Raw genomic sequence first — 22,940 nt, 5'->3', positions numbered from 1 at the left:
GTGTCGACTAGGTCTTCGATACCTGTGCTCCTTCCATATGAACCCATGACCCTCCTGCTTCTTGAGCATCCAGGCCCATGACACCAGTGACCCTCCTGCTTCTTGAGCATTCAGGCCCATGACAGGAGGTTCACACAACCCCCCCCCCCCCCCCCCCCCCCCACCACCACCTCAAAAGGATGCAAGCACAAACATGATCACCATCAGCAATCTCAAACCAACAGTAAGAGAAGCCTCAAATGGACCAGATCAAACTCACTGGTGTGAGGCTATTCACACTGAGATGGAAGGATTAAAAAGTATGAATATATGGAAAGTAGTCAACACACCAACAAACACACACTTGGTGGACTTGAAACTAGTTCTCAATGTCAAGATGGATGCCAATGGAGTCCCCTACAGGTTCAAGGCCTGATTCTGCACATGATGCTTCTCACTGTGCAGTACTCGTGATTGCCACCAAGTTTGATTGGGAGGTTGATTCCATCAACATCAAACAGGCTTACTTAAATGCAAGCCTCAACCACAACATCTACCTCAAGCCCCTGGAGGGTGTGAACATGGCACCAGGCAAGGCATACAAGCTACTCAAGAGCCTGTATGGACTAAAGCAGTCTGGGTGCAAATGGCACAAGGAGCTAGACTTGCACCTCTGGTACTTAGGTTTCTTCCCTTCTCAAGCAGTACCTTGCATATACCTCAAGGGAACAGGTGACAATCAAGTAATAATCACCATATACATCAATGACATGCTTATTGCAGCACCAAGGCAACATCAAATCAATGCAGTGAAACAAGCAATCATCAAGAAATGGCAAATCAAAGACAATGGCCTGGTAATGGAATTCTTAAAGATCAAGATCACATGCAATTGGAAGGATCAAACAATTGACCTGGATCAACAAGCTTACATTAAGGAAATCATCAATGAGTGGATTTGACCAAATGAGAAGACATGGACCCCAATGACTATGATGCCCACTAAAGCACCTGCCAATACAATTACTCCTGAAGATACCATATGCAAATATCCCATACTGGTGGGCAAAGTACTTTGGGTATCAAACATGGTCCAACCTGACATTTGCTATGCTGTCAACACCCTTGCACAGCATATGTCCAGACCAATGGAAGAGGCAATGCAAGCAGCACTACATGTCGTCAAGTACCTGAATCAAACATGCAATGAAGTGCTATGAATTGGTGACCAACAAACAGGGGAAAATGCCATTGAAACATACACTGATGCCAACTGGGCATCCAATCCAAACTTGGTTTGGAAAAGTACTTCAGGATCAATCATCAAACTATTCAGCAGCATTGTCACCTGGAATTCCCACATCCAGAAATGTGTCACCAGCTCTGCAGTGGAGGCAGAGTATATTGTGGCTTCAGCTGCTGCCAGGGAGGCTCTGTTCCACAAGCAGCTCCTTCAAAGTCTCAGTTTTGGCAAGCATACCCCAATTGTGCTAACAGATAACACTGGTTGCATTCAAGTGGCAAAGGACCCAGCCATGCACTCCAAGCTGAAACATGTCAACACCATGTACCATCTAATCCATGACCATGTGCAAGAAGGCAATATCAATATCAAATATGTTAACATGGGCAAAAACATTGCTGACTTTCTGACTAAACCTGTTCCTCAAGAACTCTTGGCCCGAACACAAAAACGACTTGGAATGATTGATGTTGGGCAGATCAGTTGCTCAGTTGGTGAGGGGGGGAGTTGAAGCATGTGGTGTCTTGGCAATCAAAGCATGCAAATGCAGCCCTCACCAAACCCACATCCAATCACCAACTTCACTCAACTCAGACTTAGTGCATTGCCCAGGCCAACTGCCAAACCTCAAGATGCCAGTCATCAGGCAGCTGGTGCATTCCTCTACCCCTTAGTTACTCATCCATGCTCCTGCCCAATCAGCTCCTAGAATCACACACACATCTAGAGAACATCAACACATATATAAATGTTCATCTCATCATGTACTTAGGAATGATTCATCATTGCAATCTACACAAGTGATCATCGACTTCTGACAAACGACTTCAACAGGGCATTGCATCATCTAGTTGGCCATTAAGATCTGCATGGATGGCATCCATATCAATGACAATTTTGCCAGCATCACGAATTTTGGACATTGTATGATCACATTCTGGATAAGGGTTTGGATCACCAGTGCTGTCATCCAGAGGGTTTGCCTCTTGCTGCTGAGAGAAGTGCTGCAGGGAAGGAGTGGTGTCATTCTCAACATCTGAGTTGACTGAAGTGTTGCCTGAGGGTAGCCAGCTATACAATTTCAGTAGCTCATTCTCACCAGATAGGACCAGTACATGTGGGGGAGGAGGGTTCTCACTTGGGTGCTCAAGTTCTGAGAAGCAGACATCTTTGACCACAATGATACAGTCGAGTTCCAGGAGCCAGACATGTTGCCCTTTGATGGTGTGAGTTGCATTTGAGTAACCAAGGTAGGTACTGCAGAGTGCATGTGGACATAGGTGTTTGCTAATCACTGGGTTGTTGTGCAACCACATGGTCCTTGTGTTACCCTGCAGAATGACATATGTGGCACAACCAAAGCAACACACATGTTGAAGCTCTGGTACCTTACCATAGAAGGTTTCAAATGGTGTCTTACCACCTTGTGCTGTCCCAGTGAGGCAGTTGTGGACATAGGCCACTTGTGAGATTGCATAGGGCCACCAATGTTTGCCAATGTTGGTGTCAAACAGCATGCAATGGGCAATCTTTTGAACCGTTTGGATGGCATGCTCCACGAATGTGTTGTCTGTGTGCTGTTGAGTTGAGGAGGTGGTGATCTTGATGCTGGAGGATGAACAGATGTTGTGGAAGTGTGTTGTCCAGAGTTCGCCCTGATCGACTCAAATCTTCTTGATGTGATGTGCAGTCGTCGCATCAGTGGGTTGGTGCATAGTAGATTGGCTGGTCTCCAAAATCCAGCATGATGCTTCTGTGGCTGCTTGCGCCTTGTTGGATAATCCTCGAACCCATATCATCTCCGAGAATGTGTTGTGGGTGATGAGGACATTGTAAGTGGTCGCACACCTGAAACCAGATTGGGTGCTTCCAGTTGATTTTGGTGAGATCAACTGAGTATGATCTATTCAGTATGTTTCAATTGAGAGTAACCAGATGGTTGAGTTCTGGTAGGTTTCGGCTGACTGCCTTGAACACTCCATTCAGAGGCTATGTGGCATGTCCATAACATGTTGATGTGGGAGTGGTATCAGATACAACTCTCCTACTACAGCATGAGTGTTTGTAGTGCTGCTGCTTGATGCTCTTGACATCATCTGGACTGCAATAAGACTTTTGCCTACAGATGATGGGAGGTACTGGACCACAGGTGTTTAGACACCACCTTCAGTAATTGAACTGGACTGCAGGTGTTGAGCAACACTGCCTACAGTGAGAGACTGGACCACAAGTGTTGAGGAACACTGCCTACAGTTGACATCTGACAGTTATACAACACACACATTCAAGATGTCATTCCAAACCCCTGCTATTGCAATGATACATAACTAAGAGTCAAGTAAAGAGTAAGTAAGATATAGAGTAGAGTGGATGAGGATCCACTTGTATGCTATGGTGAAATAAGAGTATTTATGTGTTTGTTTAGTGTCACTTGTGACACCTCTCCTGCTCCTTCAGAAAGGGTTATTGCCTCCTTCCAACACTACTCCTCTTTTCCTTGAGCTGTGTGTTGACTCTTTCAATGCTGCTCTTCTACTGCCTGGACAGTGTGTTGGTTTGTTTGACACTGCCCCCTTGCCTCCATGCTCCTCTACGCCTGGTGATACATGTCGACCTCTTCGGTGTCATAGGACCGGATGGATGCGCAGGAAGAACTGGAGTCAGATGAAGTGACCATGCACAACAATCATGGATCAGGCTACGAGAGGTTTCTGGCAGAGCTCAGTGAGATTGGTATGATCAAAGGCTCTATGGCAGAACTTGTTGAGATCTGCCAAGGAGCAGGTCGCCACCTGATGAGGTAGGGGCCCTACATGACGATGAAATGGGTGTGAGGAGGTGGGTGCCATCATCAAGGGGCTGAGATGAATAAGGGGGAGGGGCACTACCACTGGGATGAAGTGGGGATAACCCCTATCAAATGATGAAGGGGCACTGAGATAGTCTCCTCATCCACAAGAAGCAGGAGAAGCAGTGCTCGAGGAGGAGGTACACCTCCTGGTACAGCAGGAGCAGCATTGCAGGTGACTCTGTGAGAGGTGCTGATATAAGACATGCATTCCAGTTGTGATAGTCGAGTGGATCTCCATCCACTCTACACCTTACATTACTAGTTATAGCTTCACATAAGTATACTTAGTATTCCATCAACAGTTGCAATTGCAGAGCATTGCTTCTATCGTAGCGCATGTGTTGTATCACCGCTCATTGACACCATCCAAAGGCAGTCTCTTCTGCGGTCTGGATAACAATCGACACCGAAGGCGGTGTCATGGGACTGGATGCACAAGAGACAAGAAGGGTTGAAGTCATATGAAGAGGAGTGCAGGAATCGAGGAATTGGGCAAAGCGAGAGCTTAAGGCAGAGTCCACTGAGATCTGTAGTAGAAACAACTCTATGGCATAACTTGTCCAGATCAGTAGGAATGAGGTTGTTACTACAGAACTCAGTGGGAATCGTAATACCATGCTAAGTATGACAGACCTCACAGGAACCAGTTCGAGAGAGGCCTCTATTGCCAATAGGACAAGACAGCAACAACATTCAAAGATAGGTTGCCACTGGATGAAGAGGGGGCCTGACCAGATGATGAACTGAAGACAGACAGGTGGGCGAGATGAGTAGGAATGTGTGTTGCCACCCAGATGAAGAGGGAATGGCCCCTGTCGATTATGAAGCTGACAAGGACCTGCCATCTGCAGGAAACAAGGGGGAGCTGTGCTGGTGAGCAGCAGCATAAGGCTGGAAGGCCTGTTTGGAGGAGCAGAGAGGAGGAGGAGCAGTGTAGAAGGAGACCATGTAGGGTAGGAGCAGAATCGCTGGCAACACTGCAAAGACATCTATATAATCACACTTGCTCCTCATCATAGTAGTTGAGTGGATCTCCATCCACTCTACACCATAACTAGTTATCACTTCAACACAAGTATACATTAGTTTTCCATCAGCAAGTTGCAATCATAATAGATTGCTTCCATTGTAGCACATGTGTCATATCACCACTCACTGACATCCAAAGGTGGTTCATAGAACCAGCAGTCTGGATAATGATTGACACTGAAGGTGGTTCATAGCAACCTGTGGTCTGGCTCGCAATCATAGAACTGAAGGCAGTTGTCCACTGCAGTCCAGGGATCACCTCAAGCACTCAGTCAGCACACTGGACACTCATGTTGGTGCCACCAACAATCTCAGTCACACCAGACCTTGGTGTCAGTACCAGTTCACATCAGTTATTGATCATGCTGAGCTACCTCTGGACAGAGTGTCCACAGTGGTCAGTCGAAACCTGCAATAGCAAACACACTACTACATCTTCAGGTGAGAAAAGCCATAGAGGCTTCTCTACAACATACCTTGATAGAAATCATAATACACAACATGTTACCACATATCTTGACAGGAATCTTAATAGATGCATTCCTATCACACATATCAGGTTTTAGGCGCAAGACCTCTGACAGGCGGTTCACACTGCAGTCCAGCTCTCTCGATCATAGAACCGAAGGCAGTCGTCCACTGTGGTCTGGGGATCACTTCAAGCACTCAGTTGACACACTGAACACTCATGTTGGTGCCCACAGCATTACTCACACCAGACCTTGGTGTCATCACAATACATCTATCATTATTGATCATGCCAAGCTACCTCTGGATGGAGTGTCCACAGCAGTCAGCTGAAACCTGCAATAGCAATCAATCTATCACATATTTGAGCAAGAAAAGTCATAGAGCCCTTCTATGACAGATCTTGACCCAAATAATATTACATGGTACTTTACCACATATCTCGCCAGGATCTGTAATAGAAGTGGTTCTACTACAGATATCAGGTTTCAGGCGCGAGACCTCTGACATGCTCCTCCTCCCTATGGATAATCCCCGGTCTCCTTAACACAGCTCTCCCTCTCCTAATTGGTGACTGTCTTTTCATCCCTTATCTTGTGAATCCCTTGATTGTGTGCTGAACCCTATTGTCATGCTTCCTGATCATGTGGTCACCCCTGTGGCTGGCTCTATGTGGTGGTGAGCATGTACCCCTGAGTGGTAACCATTCATGTGATACTGAGCTCAGTCCACTTCCTCACATGTGATCATTCCTGTATGCTTCCCTATCCTTCTGATGCCAGGGACCCCTTCTTCCAATCCTCCCATTACTTCATCATGACACATGACCCATTCTGTACTGATGGCTTTGGTCAGCACATTTTGGTGAAACATACTGGCTAGGTTTGTTCTGGTCAATCCCAGTGAGATTAATCAAAACCCTAGGTTGTGGTTGATCTTGTGAATTATGCACACAGCTAGTCCAATCAGATTGTCAACACCAAATGCTTGCTTTCAGATTCTTTCTGCGCAGGACCTTCTGCGCAGACCCTGTGACACATATGTCCTTGACTATGACGGTTCGATTGAGTGCTGGGAGCCAGGCGCAGTGTCCTTTAATGGTGCAGGTTGCATTAGAGTAGCTGAGGTATGTCCCATGGAGGGCCCATGGGCATAGGTGCTTATTCACAATGGAGTTGTCATGGAGCCATGTGGTTCTTGTGTTGCCACATAAGACAACATACATAGCACAGCCAAAGCAACACATATGGCAAAGGCTTGGGACCTTGGCATAAAAGATCTCATATGGCATCTTGCCACCTTGTGTTGTTCCAGCAAAGCAATTGTGGATGTAAGCCACCTGTGAGACAGTGTATGGCCACCATCTTTCTTCAATGTTGGTGTCAAACAGCATGCAGTGTGCGATCTTCTGTAAGGTTTGGATAGCACACTCTGCAAATGCATTGTCGGCGTGTTGTTGCGTTGGAGAGGCAGTGATCTGTCACAGGGTCTGCGCAGAAAACCCTGTACATGCATGGATGTGCAGTGTGTGCACGAAAATGCGAAAACAGTTGGATTGCTTAGTTACAATCATTTTCAGTAAAAATGGTCATAGCGAGCTAGTTCAACTGTTTAGTCATGTGAACTGCAATAAGGGGCTTGGAAGCACATAGGAGCTCCAAGCATAGGAGCTCCAAGCATAGGAGGTCTGAGCATAGGAGCATGTGGAAAGTTACCACATGGGGAAATGGTAGCATACTGGATGGGGAGGAGAACAATGGACAAGCTCATGAGGAAGGGAAGGGAACAATAGGAGCATCCACATGAACAGTGGCATTCACAAGACAAGGACCGCCACATCGTGCAGGAGAAAGAGGAGCAGTGTCAAAGGGATCGACACCGTTCTAAGGAGAAGAAGCAGCCTCACAATGAAAGTGTTTACACCTCTAGGAGGAGCAGGAGCAGTGTCGCCTGCGACACTGCACAAACACATATATATGTTCATTCCATCATAGCATATGGGTGGATCCCTATCCACTCTATCTACTACTTATTGCACTCTTTACTCTGTTCCTTACCATGCAATTGCAGAGCATTGCAGGTTATCTCAAGTGCATGTGTTGTATCACCCTTGGGACATCATCTGAAGGCAGTGTTCTCCACTGTGGTCCAGCTTGAAAACCATCCATAGGCAATACTGTATTGTGTTCCAGACACCACCACATTGTCAAGCAATCGGCAAACACTACAAATGCTTGTGTCTCTGCTGTCATCAACATCACACCCATAGCATAACCTCACAAGAACATTATCTCATTGATGTGAATGTCAGCGGTCGTGCGCCCAAAACCTGATATCTGTAATAGAAACGCATCTATTATGAATCCTGTCAAGATATGCAACAATGCTTGAAGTATTACAATTCTTGTTGAGATATGTAGTAAAGACATCTCTATTACTTTTCTCACCTGAAGATGTAGTAATGATTTTGCTATTGCAGGTTTTGACTAACTGCTGTGGACACTTCATCCAGAGGTAGCTCGGCATGATCAATAACTGCTAGGAACTGATATTAACACCAAGGTCTGGTGTGATTGTGATTGCTGTCATTGACACAAGTGTCCAGTGTGTTGACTGAGTGCTTGAGGTGATCCCTGGACTGCAGTGGATGACTGCCTTTGGTACTATCATTATCCAGACTGCTGGTTTGCTATGAACCACCTTTGGATGTCAGTGAGCAGTGATACAACACATGTGCTACAATGGAAGCAATCTACTGGATTGCGACTTTGCTGACTGGAAACTAATGTATACTTATGTGAAGTGATAACTAGTTATGTATGGTGTATGTCATGGGCCTGGATGCGCAGGAAGTAGGAAGACCCATAGTTCATATGAAGGGAGCGCAGGAATCGAGGGATCAGGCAGAACATGGGAATTACAGAAGAATTCAGTGAGATTGGTAGTAGACACAGTTCTATGACAGATCTCAACAAGATCTGCACAAACAAAGTCGATATCACAAATCCCACCAGAATCTGTAGTAAGCATGATCATATGGCAGATTCTGTGGAGATCAGTGATAAGGATGTTCGTACAATGATTCACATGTGAGGAGGACCAAGCTTGCATGCAAGGATGATCAGGCACTGCCAAGAAGGGGACCAAGCTCAAGGAGCATGCAGATGGTTACCACTCAGGGGTTCACAAGATAGGAGTCAAGGGAACTGTCACCAGTTGAAGGAAGAAGAGCTGTGTCAAGGACACTGGTAAACAGGCCATGAGGAGGAGGAACAGTGTCAAAGGAGTCAGCACACAGCTCCAGAAGGACAGACAGGAGAACAGGCAAGCAGGGCTTGATGAGGACGAGGCATCTCATCAGGGATCCCTGCACAGTACTCAGCGAAGAAGGTACTCTCTGGAGAGAGAGCCAGAGCAGCATTGCTGGCAATGCTGCAAAGAGGTATATATAACCATACCTTCTCACCATAAGTGGTCGAGTGGATCCTCATCCACTCTACACACCATATAAACTAGTATTATTTCAGCATATAAGTACTCATTAGTTTCAGTCAGCATAGTAGTAATCAATAGGTTACTTCTCATTGTAGCATGTGTGTTGTATCACTGCTCACTGATGTCCGAAGGCAGTTCATAGCAAACCAGTGGTCCAGATAAAGATAGAACCAAAGGCAGTAGTCCACTGCAGTCCAGGGATCACCTCAAATGATAGTCAACACACTGGACACTCATGTCGATGCCACCAATCACATCACCAACAAGATACTCACACCAGACCTTGGTGTTACCACACTCATGTATTGATATTGATTGTGCTGAGCTACCTCTGGACAGAGTGTCCACAGCAGTTAGTCGAAATCTGCAATAGCATTACTACAACTACAGATTTGAGTGAGAAAAGTGATAGAGATGGCTCTATTGCATATTTCACCAAGAATCACAATACCACTAGTGTTGTTGCATAACTCGACAGGATCGGTAATAGTATCGACACTACTACAGATCTCAGGTTTCAGGCGCACGACCGCTGACAGTGTAGAGTGGATGCCGATCCACTCACTTGTTATGCCGAGGGGCATGGCTATATACCTACTCCTGCAATGTCGCCTGCAATGCTGCTCCTACTCTGAGAGGCCTCCTCGACACTGCTCCTCATCAGGGGTCTCCTCAACTCTGCTCCTCCTACCCATCCTTCCTATCCTTCCCATCCTCTGTGTGATGCTGCTCTCTGGCTCCTCTTCCCTCATGCCCTGTGGGTGGCCAGTCCTCATGACACTTCATCATAACCAGGAGCCATTCCCACTTCATCATAACCAGGAGCCATTCCCACTTCATCTGGGTGGCAACTTGCACCCCTTCATCTCCCTCCTGTCATCAGCACCCATTTGCTTGCACCAACTTCATCATCATGCTGGGCCACTACTTCATCTGGTGGCTACCTCTCCCTTGTTGGTTGTCCTCCCTGCCCTATCAGTGATAGAGGCCTCTCTCAAACTGATTCCTGTGAGATCTTCTGTAGTGAGCATGATACTACTATTCCCACTGAACTCTGTAGTAATGAACTCATTCCTGCTGATCCTGACAAGTTATTCCATAGGTTTGTTTCTACTACTGATCTCAGTGAACTCTTCCTTAAGCTCTCGTTTAGCCCAATCCTGTGATCTCTGTGCTCCTCTTCATATGACTTCAACTTCTCCTGCTTCCTGCGCATCCGACTCCTATGACACCACATAGCCTTTGGACAGAGCGTTCAAGGTGGTTAGTCGAGACCTACTCCTAATCACTCTTATGGCATATTTCGTGGAATTATGGCATAAGAAATTGTTACTGCATATTTCATAGAAATCTATTGTAACAGACCTCTATAGCAGATTCCATGTAAGGGAACACTATCACGATTCTCACAGAAATCTGTCATAGTAGATTTCTATAGTAGTTTTCAGGTTTCTGGTGCATGACCGCTTACATTATCTTGATGCCGGAGGACGAGCAGAGGTTTCGGAAGGATGTTGTCCAGAGTTCACCTTGGTCAACCTGGATCTCTTTGATGTCACATTTTCTTGCCATGTTGGTGGATTGGCATTGAGGGAGTTGATGAGTCTTAGAGACCCAGTACAATGCCTCTGTGGCTGCCTGAGCCTTGTGGTGTAGTCCCTGATCCCACATCATCCTGGAGAATATGTCATGAATGGTGAGGACATAGGAAAACTGGGGGTTCTTGTGCAGTGGTCCCATAATGTCCATGGACACAAGTTCAAGTGGGTGCTCAACATTGTGGGGGTGTGGTTGAGTTCTGGCCATCACCTTGCTGTGTATGCATGTGTTGCAGAGTGCTTTGTGTTGTGTCACTTGTGCCAAGGGGATTTTGTGAGCAGTGGTTGAGGATCATGTGCATAGGATGGTGTCATGTCCTGGGTGGCCAAGGCAACAGTGCCAGAGGTTAGATTTGGTGTCATCTTTGCATGATTGTGTCTTCTGCTGCTGCATTCCTGTGAAGGCCAGCAACACTTCAGGTTTGGGCATATTGTCATCCCAAAGGATCATTCCAGCAGCCAGGTGTCATGGGCCTGGATGCTCAAGAAGCAGGAGGGTCACGGGTTCATATGGAAGGAGCACAGGTATCGAAGATCTAGTCGAGATCAGTAGAGAGCATGGTCGTAGTGCAGTCTCCATGGAGACCATGGACTCCTATGGACTCACATGCAAAGGAGGGCCAAGCACAGCCACGAGGAGGACCAAGCTCAAGGAGCAGGCACAGAAGAGGACCAAGCTCAAGGAGCATGCAGATGGTTACCACTCAGGGGCTCGAGAGACAAGAGCCAAAGGAACTGTCACTGATCAAAGGAGGAGGAGCAGTGTCGAAGGAGTCGACACCAGGTCATGAGGAGGAGGAGCAGTGTCAAAGGAGTCGACACCAGGTCATGAGGAGGAGGAGCAGTGTTGAAGGAGTTGACATCAGGTCATGAGGAGGAGGAGCAGTGTCGAAGGAGTTGACACAGCTCAAGAGGCACAGGGGTGCCAAGCAGGAGAGGCCCCTGAGCAGTACTTGATGAAGAAGGTACTCTCTGGAGAGAGAGAGCAGGAGCAGCATCACTGGCGATGCTGAGTAGAGGTATATAACCATGCTTTCTCATCATCATAGGTTGAGTGGATCCTCATCCACTCTACTCACCATATAACTAGTTATCACTTCAGCATAAGTATACATTAGTTTCAGTCAGCATAGCAGCAATCTATCAAGGTTGCTCCTCATCATAGTGTGTGTGTTGTATCACCACTACCTGATGTCCAAAGGTGCCCATAGCAGGTTAGCGGTCTGGATCAAGATAGAACCGAAGGCAGTAGTCCACTGCGGTCTGGGGATCACTTCAAGCATCAAGTCAACACACTGGACACTTGTGTTGACGCCACCAACCTTATCACCAACACCATCAACCTCATCATCATCAACACTCACACCAGACCTTGGTGTCATCATAACATTGATATTGATTGTGCCGAGCTACCCCTGAACGGAGTGTCCACAGAGGTCAGCCGAAACCTACGATAGTATATACAACGAACGCCACCTGCTGTCACTGCACAACTTGATAGTCACCAATACCGAGACAACAGCTGTCGCACAGTTTGATAGTCACTGAGTATCTCGACAGACCAACCTGGGTTTCAGGCGCGAGACCCCTGACATTAGAGTGGATCGTTCAAGCAGCTCCTCACGATCACCATGACAGACCCAGACCTCAACAATAAGCTCGATAGACTACTCACTCTATTGGAAGCACAGCTAGAGCTTACCAGACAGGGTCATCGAGAGGAACGATTACAACGAGCTCAACTGAGCAGGGAGGAGACAATGGACCTCTCTCACTCAGAAGACCAAGCAGGAGGAGGAGATGAGTCTTTGATAGGAGACCCACATACTCCTACTCCGGCTCCACGACCAAGACGATCAGTCTCATTCAACCTAGATGAGCAGGAGGACATCAACTATGAGAAGTATGCTTCACCTACTGGGCCAAGATATGTCAAGACTAAGGTGGACCCCTACAGCAGGACTAGGACAGACCCTTACCCCCTGGACCATGAGGAGGACACCAGCATCATGGCAGAGCTTAACCAGTCAAAGCCCATCGCCACCCCCTTCCCAAAGTTCAATCCCCAAGACATGGAGATCTTCATTCTAGAAGCCGAAGCATGGTTTAAGTTCAACCAGGTGTATGAGCAGACTAGGATGATCAACCACATGGGTGCTCAACTGGAAGGGACAGCAAGAGAGTGGTGGACCTCCAAGCTCCGTATTGATAGAGCTAGAGAAGGAAGGTTGTTCAATGATTGGCACTACTTCACAGAGCTACTGTCAGAACAGTTCAACCCACGCAATGCTAGGATGGAGGCATACAACAAGCTGTTGGCTCTCAGACTCACAAGTGATGCTCCTGGTGCCGCCACACATCATGTAGAGCGGTTCAGAGACTTGGAGGGACAGGTCAACCTAGATGACAACGAGCTAGTAATTGATCTCTTCAGAGGAAGTCTCACTCGCAGCATACAGGAGAAGTTCGAGAGGAATCCACCTGGGAAGAGATGGGAGTGGTACCGAGAGGTTGAGGAGATCGATCGACAGAGGATGCTACTACAGCAGTCCTTGGCTAGACACTCACTCCCAAATGCCACATCACCTCCACTAAGAACTGGGTCTCGGCCAAATCAAAGTTCGATCCCCATCCGACAACCCACTCAACCTTATCCAGCTCGATCACCATCACAAGCAACTACACAAGCAACTATACAAAACCTAAACCGACCCCTTCCTCATCATCCCACCCAACCCTCGAAGCAAGGAAGCCCTGCTCCATCAGGTATCAACACCTGTCATGTATGCAAGGGTATCGGCCATTGGGCCAGAGACTGCCCCAGCAGGAGGGTAGACCCTCTTAGCTCTCGACCCATGGGACCAAAGGTTATGGTCACCACAGCAGACCCCTTTGAGGAGGCCACCGACTCAGGAGATGGCCACACAGGCAGTACTGAGATGGGTGACTCCGAGGCCATGGACCTCAGCTCATACCAGCAACCCATGGACCTCGACCATGAGGAGGAGGAGCATGATGATGATGACGATGAGGGAAACGTCAGTGGGGTGATGCACTGATGGCATGCATTGCTCTACAAACCTCCTCGCCATCACTCTGTATATATCAAGATTGTCAAGTATGTTTCTCTACCAGTGGAGGCAAAGCAGTACTGGAGCTCTCTGGAATGGTTCAAGACCATCCTGCTTGGATACTAGCTGATACCGGTGCTGGTTTGTCCATAGTCTCAGATTCTTTCATTAGTAAGTACCAAATACCCACAAAACCCATAAAAACAAGATCGATCCATGGTGTCACCAGGCACCAACTCTCCATCAATAGTTCTGTGAGCATGCAGGTATCTATTGGTACACACAATCTGGGTGTGGTCGAAGCTTCAGTGGCCGACACTGCTGACTATGACCTCATCCTGGGGTTCACTGAGCTACGGAAGCTCAAACCCACCATACAATGGGATACGGGCCAGCTGGAGTTCAAGACTCAGGAGCAGGACCGACCCCCAAGGAGACCCCCTGAGGCAGCAAGAGCAGGGGACCTAACCATGAGGAGACCAACCCTTCATGGTAACGAGTTTGTCTCAGCAGAGCGCATACTACGAGCAGCTCTGGAAGATGGACCCATAGGGTTCATGCTGTTGGAGGAGCCACCATCATCACTCCCAGTCTTTGGTTTTGTACCTACAGGCGCAGACAAAGGAGTCGAGATGGAGGTGGAGGTAGACAAGGTGGTGACGGCTGCAGACATACCAAAGCCATACCAACACCTGTGAGATGTGTTTGATGAGGTGGAAGCAGACAAGCTGCCCCATCATACCAAGCATGATCTCCATCTCGAGTTGATAGAAGGAGGTAAGCCACCTCAAGGGCCCCTATACCTTAAGGGACCCAAGGAGATGTCCGAGTTGAGGAGGTACTTGGATGAGAACCTCGAGAAGGGGTTCATAAGACCATCGAAGAGCCCGGCATGATCACCAGTGCTCTTTGTACCAAAGAAGGATGGAGGTCTCAGACTCTGTGTGGACTACAGAGGTCTCAACGAGATCACTGTCAAGAACAGGGCACCATTGCCCCTCATCGAGGAGCAGCTGTTCTTACTCAGGAAGGCAAGGATCTATACCAAGCTAGACCTTAGAGCAGCATACAACCTCATCCGGATTGCTAAAGGAGATGAATGGAAGACAGCTTTTGGCACTCAGTTGGGACTCTATGAGTACCTAGTGATGCCTTTTGGCCTAGCCAATGCTCTGGCTCACTTCCAGTCATTCATCAATGACATCTTCCGAGACATCATTGGGATATATGTGGTAGTATACCTAGATGACTTCCTGATCTTCAGTGACACTGAAGAGGCACATGTGAAGCATGTCACTGAGGTCCTCACTCGCTTAAGGAGCAACAGGCTCTTTGCTAAGCTGTTGAAGTGTGAGTTCCACACCAAGACAGTCGAGTTCCTGGGGTACATCATCAAGCCAACGGGCATAGAGATGGACCCAGAAAAGGTGTGCACTGTCAAGGAGTGGCCAATGCCGGAGTCAATCCATGACATCCAGAGGTTTCTGGGTTTTGCCAACTTCTATCGAAGGTTCATAGCCCACTTTGCTCGCATAGCCAAGCCCTTGACAGCACTGGTAAAGCCTATAGAACAGTTCAAGAAGTTCGAGCTACCAGAGGAGGCCCAACAGGCCTTCCACAAGCTCATCCAGGCCTTCACATCAGCAGGAGTGCTTCAGCACTTCGACTACCACCTTCCAACAAGGTTGGAGACTGATGCAAGTGACTTTGCTATAGCAGGAGTACTCAAGCAGGAGCATGAAGGATGATGGCATCCAGTGGCTTTCTACTCTAGGAAGATGTCTTCTGCTGAGAAGAACTATGAGATCCATGACAAGGAGCTCCTAGCTGTGGTCGCCTGCCTCACTCAGTGGCGACACATGCTAGCTGGACTACCGAGCCAACTGGTCATCCTCACTGACCATGAAGCCCTCAAGTACTTCAAGTCACAGAGACGCATCACAGGTCGACAGGCTCAATGGGCAATACTACTAGCAGACTTCGACTTCATATTGCAGTATCGACCAGGAGACAAAGGTGGTGAACCCGATGCTCTCACCAGAAGGACAGACATGCAACCAGCTGGTGAAGAGCAGGATCACAATGTGAGGCAACTACTGCCTCCTCGAGTGTTCAAGGAGACAGCAGACCATGACTCGCTCCTAGTGGCCCCCATGATCTCGATGGAGTCCATAGCATCAAAAGGTCTCAGAGACCTGGTCAAGATCTTCCAGCCCTTAGACCAAGAGCTACAGGAGATACATAGGAAGAAGCCCTTCGAGGTCAGGGATGACCTATGGTACAGTGGAGGAAGGTTGGTTATCCCCAAAGTGATCATGCCAGGGAGGACCAACAACCGACACTCAAGGAGTGCCAAAGAGGTAGATGGACAGTCTCTCTCTGTAGAGCATCTGCGATTCATGGTGATGACCCAATGCCATGATGGTATTACTGCTGGACATGTAGGAAGAGATGCTACCATCAAGGCAGCTCAATGACATTACTGGTGGCCAAACATGACAGCTTGGATTGCAGACTATGTAGCAAGTTGTCCTGTATGTGCTAGGTACAAAGCTCCTCGTCATCATCCATATGGTTTGCTACAGCCACTAGCAACACCAGACAGGCCCTGGGGCTCCATATCCCTCGACTTCATCGAAGGACTACCACCATCGAAGAAGTATGACTCCAAGACCTATGACTCTATCTTAGTCATTGTCGACAGGTTAACCAAGTTTGCCATACTAGCTCCAACCCATAAGACAGTCACGGCCAAACAGACTGCAGTATTGCTATATGGACACATGGTTAGACTCTTTGGATATCCAGATCACATGGTATCAGACCGAGGCAGGCAGTTCATATCAGGAGCATGGAAGGCATTTGCAGAGCAAATGGGTGTGAAGCACTCACTTAGCACGGCTTACCATCCTCAAACCAATGGTCAGACAGAGAGGGTCAATCAGGTCATAGAGCAATACCTCAGGATGTACTGCAACTATGAGCAGGATGACTGGGTCAACCTGCTGGACACTGCAGCCTTTGTGTACAACAACACGGTCCACAACAGCATTGGTGTCTCACCATTCTTTGCATGCTATGGATGGAACCCCAAAGCTCATCCTGACATCCCTCGACGACTAGGAGTCAATGATCCAGGTCGCTTCGAGTACCTCATGGATGGAAAGGAGTGTTGCAAGTACCTCCAGGAGCAGATCAGAGAGGCACAACGGAGATCAGTAGACCAGTATAACAGGAAGCACAAGGACATCGAGTTTAAGGTGGGTGATATGGTCTATATCAACTGTCGAAACTGGAAGACACAGAGACCCACACCCAAGTTAGATACCCAGTTTGCAGGACCCTACCCAGTTCAGGAATGGGTAGGATGCCAAGCTTATCGAATCACATTGCCAGCAAACCTTAGGGTGCATGATGTGTTCCATGTCTCCATGCTCGAGCCAGCAAGAACAAGTTCTCTTCCTCAACGTGCTGAACAGCCCACCATACCATCACTTCCAGATGAGGACCTCGACTTCGAAGTCGAAGCACTCATCGACAAGCGTTCACACAATGGGACTACAGAGTACAAGGTGTTGTGGAGAGGGTACTCAGAGGAAGCTGCTTCATGGGAACCAGTAGAGAACCTCAACTGTCCCGACCTCATCCAGGAGTATGAGGTGTCGGAGGGGGGACGAGTGAGTAGACAAAGTAGAGAAAGGAGGAGAGAACAGGAGGAGTAGAGAGAGGAAGAGGAAGGAGGATGACATTGAGAGAAGGAGGAAGGATGATGTTGGCGATGTTGTTGAGGAGGAGGAGGAGGAGTCAGCATGGACCAGACCAGAGCATGCCTCGACAGAGCTCGGCTCTTAAGAGGGGGGTAGTGTCATGGGCCTGGATGCTCAAGAAGCAGGAGGGTCACGGGTTCATATGGAAGGAGCACAGGTATCGAAGATCTAGTCGAGATCAGTAGAGAGCATGGTCGTAGTGCAGTCTCCATGGAGACCATGGACTCCTATGGACTCACATGCAAAGGAGGGCCAAGCACAGCCACGAGGAGGACCAAGCTCAAGGAGCAGGCACAGAAGAGGACCAAGCTCAAGGAGCATGCAGATGGTTACCACTCAGGGGCTCGAGAGACAAGAGCCAAAGGAACTGTCACTGATCAAAGGAGGAGGAGCAGTGTCGAAGGAGTCGACACCAGGTCATGAGGAGGAGGAGCAGTGTCAAAGGAGTCGACACCAGGTCATGAGGAGGAGGAGCAGTGTCAAAGGAGTCGACACCAGGTCATGAGGAGGAGGAGCAGTGTTGAAGGAGTTGACATCAGGTCATGAGGAGGAGGAGCAGTGTCGAAGGAGTTGACACAGCTCAAGAGGCACAGGGGTGCCAAGCAGGAGAGGCCCCTGAGCAGTACTTGATGAAGAAGGTACTCTCTGGAGAGAGAGAGCAGGAGCAGCATCACTGGCGATGCTGAGTAGAGGTATATAACCATGCTTTCTCATCATCATAGGTTGAGTGGATCCTCATCCACTCTACTCACCATATAACTAGTTATCACTTCAGCATAAGTATACATTAGTTTCAGTCAGCATAGCAGCAATCTATCAAGGTTGCTCCTCATCATAGTGTGTGTGTTGTATCACCACTACCTGACGTCCGAAGGCACCCATAGCAGGTTAGCGGTCTGGATCAAGATAGAACCGAAGGCAGTAGTCCACTGCGGTCTGGGGATCACTTCAAGCATCAAGTCAACACACTGGACACTCGTGTTGACACCACCAACCTTATCACCAACACCATCAACCTCATCATCATCAACACTCACACCAGACCTTGGTGTCATCATAACATTGATATTGATTGTGCCGAGCTACCCCTGAACGGAGTGTCCACAGAGGTCAGCCGAAACCTACGATAGTATATACAACGAACGCCACCTGCTGTCACTGCACAACTTGATAGTCACCGATACTGAGACAACAGCTGTCACACAGTTTGATAGTCACTGAGTATCTCGACAGACCGACCTGGGTTTCAGGCACGAGACCCCTGACACCAGGTATCCATTGCTGCTGATTGGGACTCCTATAGTGTGGCCATGGTGGTCTTGGACTGTAACTAGCTCATCCTCAAAGGTTACTTTTCCTTTTGCTTGTGTGACTGTCTTGGTGCCGATGAGGTTGGTCACCAATCCAGGAACTAGGAGGCAGTCATTGTAGGTCATCCATTCCCATTGCTTTGTCGTTGGGCTGAGGCTGAGTAAGCTGATGGTACCTCCTATTTTTGGTACTGGGAGCTTGCTGCTGTTGGCAGTGGTGATAGTGACTGAATCATTGGCATTGCACCAGCCTTTTCCATGTTGCTCAGAGTTGACCATAACACATGATGTGCCAGAGTCAAATACAAATGGTATCAAGCCAGGTGGTACATATGGGGGTGCTGGCTTGAGACTGGTAAAGAAAGCAAGGTCTGGTGCCTTATCCTATGTGTCTTGAGGGTTGTTGAGTGATAGTACAATACAGGTGTTTGCCTGGGATTTCAGAGGCACCTTCACTCTATTTTCCTTCCACTTGTTATATGCACTCTCATTGGGGCAACAATTAGCAGGGTGTCCATTGTCACCACATGCCCAACAATTTATGAGTGTGGCAGCATGTAGGGCACTCAAGTTGCTGTTGTCAATAGTGTCCACAACACAAACTGGGGTACTGTCAGCTGCTAACTTGTAGCACTTGTGTAAAATGTTGGCAACACTCAAGTTTGTATGCTCTTTGATTAATGTTTTGTAAAGTACAGAAATGGAGTTGAACAGAGCATTCTTGTTGCTGGGGAGGGTGCACTTCAAGGTCTTGTACCAATGTGTTGGCATCCAGGGTTCTGTCAAGTAAGTGTGGAGCTTGGAGACATGTGATTCCCACTTGGTAAGGAAGTTGTATGTGTGGCTTCCCACTTGGTCCCACTTGAGGGCATATGTTGCTTTGAGGAGTTCATACTCTTTTGAGTCCAAGTGCACCATGCATTTCACAATGACCCAGTCAAAGAGGTTGACTGCAATCTCGATGGGCCTGTCTCCACACTCAGAGAAGTACTCAGTTTGCAACTGTGGGGAGAAGCTGTTTGTCAGGGGTCTCGCGCCTGAAACCCAGGTCGGTCTGTCGAGATACTCGGTGACTATCAAACTGTGTGACAGCTATTGTCTCAGTATCAGTCTCAACGAGCTGCATCGCTCAGCAACTATCAAGTTGCACAGTGACAATGGGTGGCATTCATTGTATATACTATCATAGGTTTCAGCTGACCTCTGTGGACACTCTGTTCAGGGGTAGCTTGGCATGATCAATATCAATGCATAGGTTATGATGACACCAAGGTCTGATGTGAGTGTTGATGATGATGAGGTTGATGGTGTTGGTGATAAGGTTGATGGTGTTGGTGATAAGGTTGGTGGTGTTGGTGATAAGGTTGGTGGTGTCAACACGAGTGTCCAGTGTGTTGACTGATGCTGGAGGTGATCCCTGGACCACAGTGGACTACTGCCTTCGGTTCTATCTATATCCAGACTGCTGACCTGCTATGGGCTGCCTTCGGACATCAGGTAGTGGTGATACAACACACACACTACAATGAGGAGCAACCTTGATAGATTGCTACTATGCTGACTGGAACTAATATATACTTATGCTGAAGTGATAACTAGTTATGGTGTATGTGTAGAGTGGATGAGGATCCACTCGACCTTTGATGATGAGAAAGTATGGTTATATACCTCTTCACAGCATCGCCAGTGATGCTGCTCCTGCTCTCTCTCTCCAGAGAGTACCTTCTTCATCGAGTACTGTACAGGGGGCCCCTCTAGCACCACTCCTGTCCTCCTTGAGCTATCCTGCTTGCTTGGCACCCCTGTGCCTCTTGAGCTGTGTAGACTCCTTCAACACTGCTCCTCCTCCTTGCTATCCTGCTTGTTTGGCACCCCTGTGTCTCCTGAGTGGTGTCAACTCCTTTGACACTGCTCCTCCTCCTCAGGACCTGCTTGCTGGTTCCCTATACACTGCTCCTTCTCCTTTGACTGGTGATGGTTCCTTTGACTCTTGTCTCTCAAGCCCCTGAATGGTAACCATCTGCATGCTCTTTGAGCTTGGTCCTCTTTGTGGCTGTGCCTGGCCCTCCTCGCATATGGGCCCGGTCCTCCTTTGCATGTGAATCCACAGGAGTCCATGGTCTCCATGGAGACTGCACTACGACCATGCTCTCTACTGGTATTGACTAGATCTCCAATACCTGTGCCCCTTCCATATGAACCAGTGACCCTCCTGCTTCTTGAGCATTCAGGCCCATGACACTGTTCATGATGATGGAGCAGAGTAGGGAATCTGCATTGGTAAATGTTGTTGTCTTGTGGTCAAGCACATTGCATGTGAATGGGATAACTGACAGCTTCTCACACAATCATTGTCACTAAGCATGAACTGAAACTTTCTTGCAGTTGAGTAGGTCCTTCTTGTCCCACCTTAGCTTGTCATTGAGTGCTGACAACACCTTGAGATGGTGGTTTGTTAGTTGTGTCGGCTCCAGCATTGCGGTGGGAGTAGCTTCTCAGCTGTGAAGGGGTTTGTCAGACATTTCAGAGCATTGGGCCTTGCTGCCTGCCAGTGTAGCATTTCAAGTGCTATGCTGACCATCATCTGTCACACAATAGTAAGGTACATTGTCTACATCAAGCAGGGTATTGAGTTTGTTACCTTTGATCTTGAGGTCCAGGATTTGGGAGGTGTCACTATCTTTGTTTGTGATGAAGAAGTTGATGTGTGCCCTCATCTGCTTTCCAAGGTTGAAGTGATTGTGGAACAGGCCCAGTTTGTGGGTTGCAAAATAGAGGTGACTAGCACACTTGATCAAGATAGTGAGTGGTGTCACTACCTGCTTGCTGTTTGTCCCATTGCAGTAGTCGAAGATTGGTCCTTTCCACTCTGTCCTTCAGCTCCTCTGGCATGCCGTAGGCCTTGTTAGTGATCATCCTGTGAAAACAACCTTGAAGTTTGGGGGGGAGATGATGGATGATGTCTTCGGCATCCTGAACGAAGTCTTCGTACGCTGAGTAATCGTGGTTCGACATGTTGATAGTAAATCGGCTGTTTGGGCTCATAACCTGATAAAAGGAGAGTGACACTTAGCGATGACAAAGATCGGGAGATGTCAATATATTATAGTATTTTGCTCTTTAGCTTGAACACCGTACTCAGACTGATATCTCCCGATCTTCGTCATCGCTAAGTGTCACTCTTCTTTTATCACATCGGTCAGAGCTGAGGTTGCAGACTTCGAACTGATGGCACAAGTTATGAAAAAGGCAGCTTGATGAATATTGCATGTAATCACTAGAAATTTTTTCTTCTTCGATTTGTCTCAAGCGAACTCGATGACAGAATGACAGATGGCCGTTTTTTTTTTTTGCCTCACATATTGACGAAGATGACAAATGAAAATTTGTTCGTCGCCCACCAAGTTTTAGCCTGACAAATGCAGCTGACCCATTAGCGTCTCAAGCATAACGAAAGAAGAGTGTCACTTAGCGGCAGAGCTTATCGTTGATAAAAGGAGAGTGACACTTAGCGAAGAAGATCGGGAGAAATAATTCTAAGTACGGTGTTCAAGCTAAAGAGCAAAACACTATACTATATATTGACATGAGAAAAGAAGGCCCCATATGTGAGAGTATCATCCTTAATGACAAAGTACAACATAGTGCGGGACCCAGTAGTATCCGATCCCTCACTCAAATCCGCTCTACCCGGTCCTCGATTGGATCTGTTCCACCCGCTCTTTCAGAGTCGTGCTGGATCGCCCTTCAGCAAAGCAATGATCATGTTGGATGTTCCAACTTAGCAAAAGTATGCCGCCACATCAGTGCAAGGCGGATTCTGATACTTCAACGAACGGCTTTCAATAGAACCAAAAGCTTTGTTAAGAGCCTTTTTTGGAAATATCCGGAACGCAATCTGTCGTATTTATAGGCACACACGCCCAACACTTAGCATTATTGTAGAATTACAATTCCAACGCCAAATTTTATGACTGGTCCCGCTTTTGCTAAAGGTAAAGATCCAGTACGATGTTAAAAGTTGACATAAGCCGATACGGAAGAGATTGGGCAGAGCCGATATAGTAAGAGATCGGGTACTGCTTCGTCCCGCTTGTTGTCACACTACATCATTGAAAAGGATGATGAA

General features: G+C 47.8%; 4 protein-coding genes across 4 annotated transcripts; 2 read left to right on the top strand and 2 right to left on the bottom strand.

Moving 5' to 3' along the window:
* Positions 1 to 368: 368 nt before the first annotated feature.
* On the top strand, positions 369 to 941 carry UHO2_06767 (uncharacterized protein; the record flags this gene model as incomplete). Its single annotated transcript, XM_041557805.1, has 1 exon — positions 369 to 941. The coding sequence occupies one exon, from the start codon at positions 369 to 371 to the stop codon at positions 939 to 941; it is 573 nt and encodes a 190-aa protein (XP_041413739.1).
* A 9,591-nt stretch (positions 942 to 10,532) lies between these two features.
* Positions 10,533 to 10,871, bottom strand: UHO2_06766 (uncharacterized protein; the record flags this gene model as incomplete). Its single annotated transcript, XM_041557804.1, has 1 exon — positions 10,533 to 10,871. One exon carries the CDS (start codon positions 10,869 to 10,871, stop codon positions 10,533 to 10,535), a length of 339 nt encoding a protein of 112 aa, XP_041413738.1.
* A 1,423-nt stretch (positions 10,872 to 12,294) lies between these two features.
* On the top strand, positions 12,295 to 15,482 carry UHO2_06765 (uncharacterized protein; the record flags this gene model as incomplete). The annotated part of the gene is made up of 3 exons (XM_041557803.1): positions 12,295 to 13,710; positions 14,001 to 14,428; positions 14,690 to 15,482. 3 exons carry the CDS (start codon positions 12,295 to 12,297, stop codon positions 15,480 to 15,482), a joined length of 2,637 nt encoding a protein of 878 aa, XP_041413737.1.
* Positions 15,483 to 21,592: 6,110 nt separating this feature from the next.
* UHO2_06764 (uncharacterized protein) lies at positions 21,593 to 21,826 on the bottom strand (the record flags this gene model as incomplete). Its single annotated transcript, XM_041557802.1, has 1 exon — positions 21,593 to 21,826. The coding sequence occupies one exon, from the start codon at positions 21,824 to 21,826 to the stop codon at positions 21,593 to 21,595; it is 234 nt and encodes a 77-aa protein (XP_041413736.1).
* Positions 21,827 to 22,940: the final 1,114 nt, after the last annotated feature.

The sequence above is a fragment of the Ustilago hordei genome (genome assembly GCF_900519145.1).
Source record: "Ustilago hordei strain Uho2 genome assembly, contig: UHO2_contig_21, whole genome shotgun sequence".
NCBI lineage: Eukaryota > Fungi > Basidiomycota > Ustilaginomycetes > Ustilaginales > Ustilaginaceae > Ustilago > Ustilago hordei.
This window is presented reverse-complemented; position numbering and strand designations above follow the sequence as displayed.